At 47.2% G+C, this 8,443-nt stretch overlaps 2 protein-coding genes across 3 annotated transcripts; one reads left to right on the top strand and one right to left on the bottom strand.

The window, feature by feature from the left end:
- The first annotated feature begins 465 nt into the window (after nucleotides 1-465).
- LOC123182091 (dirigent protein 2) lies at nucleotides 466-1,317 on the top strand. Its single transcript, XM_044594553.1, has one exon. The coding sequence runs from the start codon at nucleotides 497-499 to the stop codon at nucleotides 1,136-1,138; it is 642 nt and encodes a 213-aa protein (XP_044450488.1). The 5' UTR covers nucleotides 466-496; the 3' UTR covers nucleotides 1,139-1,317.
- Nucleotides 1,277-7,430, bottom strand: LOC123182090 (dual specificity protein phosphatase PHS1). Of its 2 annotated transcripts, XM_044594551.1 has the most exons (11): nucleotides 7,108-7,430; nucleotides 6,437-6,475; nucleotides 6,142-6,320; nucleotides 5,113-5,326; nucleotides 4,707-4,877; nucleotides 4,456-4,616; nucleotides 3,328-4,363; nucleotides 2,457-2,609; nucleotides 2,147-2,374; nucleotides 1,899-2,056; nucleotides 1,277-1,792 (listed from the first exon to the last, which is right to left on the bottom strand). In XM_044594551.1, the coding sequence occupies exons 1-11, from the start codon at nucleotides 7,180-7,182 to the stop codon at nucleotides 1,423-1,425; spliced, it is 2,784 nt and encodes a 927-aa protein (XP_044450486.1). In that variant the 5' UTR covers nucleotides 7,183-7,430; the 3' UTR covers nucleotides 1,277-1,422. The 2 variants fall into 2 exon arrangements, with proteins under 2 accessions (XP_044450486.1, XP_044450487.1); XM_044594552.1 differs by lacking the exon at nucleotides 6,437-6,475 and having other exon boundaries at nucleotides 7,108-7,429.
- Between the last annotated feature and the right edge of the window lie 1,013 nt (nucleotides 7,431-8,443).

Here is an 8,443-nt window from a genome sequence, read left to right as displayed (position 1 = left end):
GACAAGGTTAAGCCGACTCCGGTAGGGGAGCGGTGACAGCGGCGTCGGCGGCTTGTTCTGGCGGCAGTACTGCAGTAGTGGTCATTCAGTGGTCTCGAAGTATTGAGTACTTCCAATGAACTTTTACAATAGATCTAATCTTTTTCGCGGAAAAGGGGAAATTGATGGCCTTACAGCTTGGAGGGGTTGGTGTCAGAAAGGATTGCACGTTGGCTCCCATTTTCCTTCCGTTTTGAACAGTTGTCATCGATTTTCAGATTTTCAACACATAATCATTCAAGTTGTTGCTCAGAATTGAAGCTGCACCTACAAGGTGCTGCCGAGAAAATACTATTTTTGGTTTTGCAAAACAGCATAAATTACTAGTAGTTGGTGTCACGATGGGATTTTGAACATTGACTTCCCTTTTTATTTTCCTTCCGACGGTTGACTCTCATTTTTCAACAGACAATCATCCAAGCTGTAGTTCATTCCTACAACTACAAGAACACACACCATGGATGATGGATGCATCCAGCAACTCAGCGTTATCACCACATCTTCTCGCCTGCTCATGGCGGCGCCTCATCGTGCAAGCGCAGCCCGGCCGCTGCCACTTCTCGCGCCGCTCGTCGCCTTACTCTTCCTCGCGGCGGCAACCACCACGGCAACAGCGGCCGCAGACGGTGTCCCCACCGCCGCCGGCAACGGCGGCATGACGCACCTCCACTTCTACTTCCACGAGATATACACCGCCGGGCCGAACGGCACGACGGCGGCTGTGGCGTCCCCGCCGGCGGGCGCCGGCGGCTCGTCCTTCGGGTTCGGCTCCGTGACCGTGGTCGACGACATGCTCCGCGAGGGCGCCGACCCGGCGTCCCGCCTCATCGGCCGCGCGCAGGGGCTCACCGCCGCCGCCTCGCTCTCGGAGGTGGCGATCACGACGCTGCTCAACTTCGTGTTCACGGACGGGCCGTACAATGGCAGCACGCTGGCGATGTTCGGCCGCGCGCTGCTGGGCACGGTGATGGAGCGGCCGATCGTGGGGGGCACCGGCGCGTTCCGGATGGCGCGCGGGTACACGCACAGCCGGATGGTCAAGTCCGCGGACCCCGACAACCAGCTCGTCCTCGAGTACGACGCCTACGTCCTCCACTAGCAACCATAATTTGCTTCGTGGTCTTTGATTCGTACTGCGTGTTATTCTGGTTTTTAAATTCAAAACTCTACATGTTTTTCCAATGCTTTCTGTAAATTTATTTGTAGGCTTTGAGCCGAATCCCGAACATTTGTGCGCTTGCACTTGAAACATGAACATTTCTTGTTTGATATATTACACGTAAGTATCACTCCCTGTGCCCTAAAGTTGGGTTCCTCTTGGTGCATGTATTCACTACAGTACAAGTGTGCCAACCTGTGTACATACAACAAAAGAACAACAGATCAGAAACTGAGCTCGTCGGCGAACGCCTTGGCCAGCTTCTGGGAAGGGCTGAGGCTCCCGCCGCGGCTGATCCGGAGCGACTCGATCGACTTCTGGATCTCCATGGTCATGGCGCTGTCCACGCTGCCCTGCGACAGCCGCCTGTGTGCCTTCTGCAGGTGCAGCTTCAGCGAGCTGGTGCTCAGCCCCACGTTCTTGCCGCATATCGGGCACACCTTCATCTCCGGCCGCTTCTGCTGCCAGTCCATCGACGCCTTGCCGTGCAGTTTCTTGTCCAGAGCTAGCAGGGCCTTGGCGAAGCCGTCGTTCGGTTGCGCACGGCGGTGTACTTTCTTTAGTAAGTTCCAGGCTTTCGCAAGTGTGAAGCCCCTGAACAAAGTGTCATCTCAGTTTTTGTCTTGGAAGTGGGAAAGTACAAGGCACCAATGAGGATGTGATTCAACCAAATGCGGATGTGGCTAGATAAGATTCTTACTTTCTGAGCATCAAGTAGGCAAGGACGACCGTGGCGCTCCGGCTTTTCCCTTCAAAGCAATGGATGAGGACCTTACCCCCAACACGGTCGACCTGGTCAATAAAATCTGATGCTTCTTCAAAAAGATCGCTGATGTTTGCATCATCATCATCACTAATCTGCACGAGATAACACGGTTAGTTTTCATCAACACAAAAAATATCAGAAATATATAATAGAGTACTAAAACCGTAAGTTGACGCTCTTACTGAAAAGTTCTTGTACTGAAAAAGATCAGGAAACTGGGTATCAGATTGACCAATCTCATTCGAACACAAACATAGTATATGGGTAATGCCCAAATGCTGGAGGGTGTACTTAGACCTTGCAGCGAGAGCCCCACCTATAAATAAGTTGTTGACCACGAGAGAAGGTCGCTCAGTATTTGCAGCATCAGAGACCAACGATGTCCTTTCAATGATGTGTTCAAGGCGCACCTGCAAGTTATTCATCATCAGACTCACTAGTTGCTTGAGAAAAGGGCTTCATATATGTTCTAATTCAGATAATGGCACCCACCTTTAACTCGTAGGCATCTGCCGCCATGTTGTTCTCAGTTCCATCAAAGAATCCAGAATGAAAATTGTTCTCCTGACAAAATCTGATCACGTCGGTCTTAAACGCTTCATTCCATTGTTCTATCTCCTTGAGCAATTCAGGATCGACATCAACCTATTGCATCACAACAGAAATTCCTAACTTAAGTTCAGCATTATTTTTATTGCCAAACACAAGTCAACCTCATACCCATGAACCAGTCAGTGCTGGTCAGTTGAAGGGCAACCTTTCGGCAAAATATGAGGTTGAATGTCAATGCTGTACTTGTATGAATTTAGAGAAGACAGCCCCAAATATAATATGCTATACACTGAAAAAATCAACTTGACTACACAACACAATCAGATAAGTAATATTTATTGCCAATGCCGGTACCAGAGCTGCAACTTGTGGGGGGTCAAATGCACGATTGAAAAAATTGCACTGAGTTCGAGAAAATAAAATTGCATTGCTTCTGGGGTTTTCACGTGAACTTTTACTTGTATGGGATGGTTTTGCAAAGTTGCGGGCTTAGTTGACCCCACAGCTTAAATATGACAACACCATCGTTCAGGGTGTTTCGAACACAACTAGATCCTCACTTTTTAGTTAGAAATCTCAAACTCCGATTCGCGGGATTCTAAAAGCGCAAGAATAGGAATAACATAAGATTGTAAATTTGTGATGTCATGCCGACTTGAATCCTACAGGATTTTATTTGCAACGACGTTTGTTTGATCGCTACCGCGGGAAAAGAAGATTCTTTACAAGAGTTTTGAGTGGATGAAAAAATTCCTAGGGAATGTAATGCAAAGGAATCCTTAGGAAATTTTAAATCAAAAGAAGCGCTTACCTTCGGAGTCTTATAAAAATCACGAAGTCTCATTGTCATTCTACTTCGGGGAGCATCTGCACTCCCCTTCAAGTGTTTACCACTCCAACTGTCCCTGGACATAGGAGAATCTGAGCTTCCGCGGGATCCCGCAGAAGATGTCTTTGTGGCATTTTTTTGCGTTCCAGAGTCACTATGAGGCTCACTGTTCACGTGCTTATTAGGTGGACAAGGGGTACTGTAGCTGGCTCCCGGAGATGGGAAATCAGAAATTGCAATATCATTATGGTCAGATTCCTCAGAGCTTTTAGTAATTATGGACGAGAAAACTCGCAGAACACCATCCAATTTTTGGTATAGCTGGAGAAGAAATAGATGGAAACCCTCCAGATCCCTAAGAGCTGCACGAAATGCCACTCGGAATTCGTGAATCGCAGCAGCATTGTCTTCATCAGAAAGAGAGCAGCAAGAATCAGTGGAAGTGATTGCCTCATCAGGTCCAGGAATCCCAAGCCTACCACCGGAAATTTCATATAAGATATTCGCGGAGTGGTCCGAGTTATTCAAAATGAGTTCTACAACTTTGGGATACCGTTCATGATCTTTGACACGTCTCCCTGCAGGTGGGCGACGGGGCACCCCAGTGTCAATTGCTACAATGTGGAAAGTCCCGCTCGCACTTTCAGCATTTTCTTGTACACTTTTCAATGCATCTGCTTTTCCTGACATGAGATCCACCTCCGGAGAATCTAATCTTCCGTTTGCAGAGTGGAACTGTTTTTCTTTTTGGAAAATATTAGAAAACAGTGGGTTGGAGTTTTCCAAAGTGCCCTTAGACTCCTCAAATCTGTCCATACTGGGCAAGGATGATCTATCCGAAATCATCAAGTTTGCCGGATTGCCACGCCAGCCAAGCTGGCGGCATGGGAGCCTATCCTCATTCCTGAGTATCAGATCTAACATCAAGACCCTTCCAAGGGATGAAGAAGTAACGCACGCAGCTTGCCGTGAACTGAATGCCTTTGAACTCTCTAGCAGGGGTGAGCCATGAAAATAACTGGCAGACAAGGTGAGAATTAACATCTTATATGCAGTTCAGAGTGAGAAAATGCATACATGATCATATTTTTCCTAAGGGGCTAGCAGTACCTCATTAGAAGAAGGCATCGGCTTAGCTCAAGAGCTTCCAACAACTCTGAGCAAGTCATCTCACCAATCTCATCATTATTTGAAACCGCTATTGCTCGTGCTTTTTCTGCGGCATGTTTTATCGCCTGCCACTCCAGACTAGAATTATGCACTATCCTAGCCTGCAGTTTTAGAGGAAACTGAATTAGAAATCCAATGATAATTGTTCACATAAAATAAGTTTAAAGTATTCACTGGGTGTTCGCATATACTTGTGGTGTCTGAACTCCAAGCAACCGTGCAAATTCATATCCCAAAAGTTCTGCCTGTGTTGCCATCTTTGACGCTGCAAACTTTATAACAGCTGCTTCTTCTTTTGGTAAACCATTGTTACCCGCACTAAATAGAGCAAAGAATACAACGCCACCAGAGTTCACAGTCATCTATAAAGGGAGGAAGAAGAAAGCAGCATGTCAATTGAACGAGTAAACAAATATGAAACTACAGAACAATAATATGATTAGGCTTGATCTACAAAATGCTAATCCATGTTGGAGGCCCGCCAACTGCCTTGAAAGTTGATCTCAGATGTGGAAAAGAGAGTATAAACTAAACTTATTTTTCTCGTTAGCAACCTAGGAAGAATACAAATCGGCATGACAACAGACAGCAACAAACCTCAAGAGCTTTAGTCATCTCATCTTCAGAGTGTTCTGAACTACTACTGTGTTCTGTATGGTGCAGAGATGACAGCATATTCCATGAAAAGCCGGATGATTCAATGTCCAAAGCAGAAGCATTCCCAAGCCTCTCCCACAAGCTTATTTCAGGAGGCTGATCAAGCGTAGGATTCTTTTCTCTGCTCGCTGCTTCTGCTTTAGCCACTTCCTCCCTATAGTGAGCAGAGCAGAGCACAGTAGCAAAACAATGATAGAGCATTAGCACAACGAGCATAGAACGTTGATTTGCAAGCTTATGATCATTTATGTGGCCTAAGGAAACAAATCCCTACATACTACTACTAAACAAAATCACAAGGTAACATTTAGATTTCTATTTAAACAAATATATATAGTGTAGGGACGCTAAACAAATAAAAATGTAGAAGATGCCATCATGGGTAATTGGTTTTCTACAAACCGTAGGCAGATTATTATTCTACTAATGGAGTCTTGCCTGTACTGCCATCGTTCTTTTGTATAAAAAGGTTCCTTGGTTGGAATATATCAATATAATGCAGATCAACACATAGTATACATATGCATGCTGGCATAAGGTTAGAACTAAACAGTAATCATTATGTACCATTATATCCAGTTAGGTTTTAAAGGATGAGTATAGCAGAGAGTATTTTTGTGGAGAGGAAAACATATACAGTTAAATATACAATCTAACCTAACATTACACCAAAATGAAGTCGAGGTATCAATGTGTTGGTATTTAGCATGTTCTCTAGTTAACTCTGGAAAGCAGAGAAACTGAAAAGAGGATTCAATCTTGTTCCCCAGGTGAGTATTCAAGTAAGGTTCCATAACCTATTTGCATATACGAGATTTGCATCAGAAGGTTCTTTGGATAAATCAGCATAATGTTTCTACAGTAGCTTTATCCAACAAGTAGATTAAGGTCACTTGTTTAGTTTAGCGACACCAGATAATCAATTGAGAAATAATCATGACTAGGATGTAGATGAATTAGGCAAGCAACCTTAAGTCTGCGCTGCCAAAAAGTGAGAAGCTTCCACTTGGCATCACTTCAATCTTTGAATTGCGACGTGGGAACCCAGATGGGCGAAATGTCCCGCTCCGCAAACGTACCAGCGACACCCATTTCTCGAATGACTGTGCCGTTGTTGAGATATCACCCCCAAAGAACAAAGAAACCACCTATACACAGAAGTAGAAATTAGAAAATCCAAACGATTGTGGTCTTCAGGTTTTTTCAGTAAGGAAAACCAGGAAACTGGAAATCACAACTGAATACTGCAAACGGAAGCACGTACACGAGAGGGTAGCTTCAGATTTCTCTCCTCCTCGTTTTCCTACAAGAAATGTTAAGTTTCTTATGTTTAACTGTTTTGTCCGCAGTGAAAATAAACATTTGAAGCATCTTGGTAGCATAGTTCACCAGCATGTTCGTGACTGATGAGTATGATAGCATTGCAATAAAGAAAGACAGATGAGGAACAAAAACCAGGCCGGTTCTTTCTAAAAATGAACCAGGTAATGCGCTTCTCTGAATTGACAAATAGTACAATCGTGCAAGAGTGTCGGTCTAACACTAACATGACTAGAACAGTTGCAATTTTCGTTCTCCCGGTGTTGCATTGAAAGTTCCCCAAATTTTCGGCACGGCTCCTACCCAAGTTCAACTCGGTAGAGTAATTGAAAGCTACAGACTGACCGAGACTAATAATTAAAGAAAAACCCAAATAGGCATAATTTCTGCCTAGATTCGTTCAGGAGGTGCCGACATATAGACTACCCTACGATTAAAGAAGGCGCATTTGGGATTCTTGGCTGTTCAATCCAGCCCAATCCCCGAAGCGCATTAGCATTCCCGGAACGGAGGCCCCAGGCGGCCCCCAAATCCCACGCCAAGAACCACCCAGAACGCGCCGGATCCGTCGCGAGACGAAGCAAGAAACGGGGAGAAGCGAGCGAGCGAGCTCACCCTGGGGAAAGGGACCGGCGGCGGCGCCTCCCGCTCCTTGCGTGCCTCGTCTTGCCGCGCTGCCCCCTGTTCCATGGGAGGGAGGGGCGGGCGCGGGTGGCCGTTTGACGGCCCGGGAGCCTGGCGTGATATACACTCGTGTAACCGCCCGCTACGGCGCGTAGTACGAACGGCCGGCTCCCGGGGGAGGGGAATGCGGCCCGTCAAATCCGCCGGAAAGGGTGAGGATCTTGCGCGGGCTTTCGTGCCGCGCTCCGTGCCTTTCCGTCTATGGTGTCGGCTTTTTTTCCCGTAATGGAGCAGAGAGGGGACGGGGGCGGGGAGGGGCGAACGGTAGGGAGACGAGAAAGTAAAGTAGAGAGGGTGGAGTGAGGCGATCAGTGGAGAGAGAGAGACGTCTCAGACGTGGAGTGTTCACCGGAAACCGCTTTCGCTTTTTTGGAAAAGGATTCCACGAAGCGAGACACGGGGGCTCTTTCATGTGATTTGGGAGTAAAATACACAGGAGGTCGGTAGACATGGAGAAATTTAATTTGGTCACTCGATTTAAAGCGAACCTCAACACGGATCATGAAGTCTGAAATAAACCCTGAGGTTGTAGAGGTCGACATGAATAAACCTCCACCTTTAAATCCCTGAAGTTGATACCCTAAACTCTTTGATCCCGGTCTATTTTGACCCTAGATATGTTTGGCACACTGGGAAAGCACAATCCTGACCGGGAACTCACTTTTTCTCACGGTTGCGCGGGTCAAGCCATCTTCTTCCTCGCTCCCACCTCTCTCCTCCCGTTCCCTTTCCTCACAGATCCATCTATGTCTATCGGGTAGATGCTCTTAGGAAGGTGGCGGCAAGTTGACGAGCTATAGCCTGCAGGATGCATCGGCGAGGGTAGATGCAGCCGGGGCGAGCCTGCTACCATATGGTGAGCAAGGAGCCGATGATGGAGATAGCAGCCATGTGCATGACAACCAAGGCAACTGAGGAGCTAGGACGCCAACGAAGTTTGCCATTAGGAGGACGAAGGCCGCCATCAGGGATCACCGGACGAGGCTCGACATCTCCCTCGGCTTCATTGACGTCATGTCTCGGTGGGCTGCCGCCGTAAGCGAGGAGAAGCTCCTGCCGCACGATGAGCTCCTGCCACAAATAGCGGAGGTGGGCGCGCTCGCGTCAGAGCATTGCGGCTGACGCGTGGCCCTGGAGGCATGTGCCAAGCCGCAGCGACGGCGGCGCTCTGAGATGGGTCTCGAGCTGGGAAATATATAATAGAGCACCTGCACCCAGGCCCTCTCTATCTAGCCATCCATTTCCCGCATAGTGATAAGCACAAAAA

The sequence above is a fragment of the Triticum aestivum genome, chromosome 1D, assembly GCF_018294505.1.
Source record: "Triticum aestivum cultivar Chinese Spring chromosome 1D, IWGSC CS RefSeq v2.1, whole genome shotgun sequence".
In the NCBI taxonomy this organism is placed as follows: domain Eukaryota; kingdom Viridiplantae; phylum Streptophyta; class Magnoliopsida; order Poales; family Poaceae; genus Triticum; species Triticum aestivum.
This window is presented reverse-complemented; position numbering and strand designations above follow the sequence as displayed.

Coding starts and splice junctions, on each gene's coding strand:
- LOC123182091 (XM_044594553.1), top strand. CDS start 497: ATGGATGATGGATGCATCCAGCAACTCAGCGTTATCACCACATCTTCT.
- LOC123182090 (XM_044594551.1), bottom strand. CDS start 7,182: ATGGAACAGGGGGCAGCGCGGCAAGACGAGGCACGCAAGGAGCGGGAG. Junction 6,321..6,436: donor ATCTGAAGCTACCCTCTCGT/GTACGTGCTTCC, acceptor TTCTGTGTATAG/GTGGTTTCTTTGTTCTTTGG. Junction 4,364..4,455: donor CGATGCCTTCTTCTAATGAG/GTACTGCTAGCC, acceptor CTTGTCTGCCAG/TTATTTTCATGGCTCACCCC.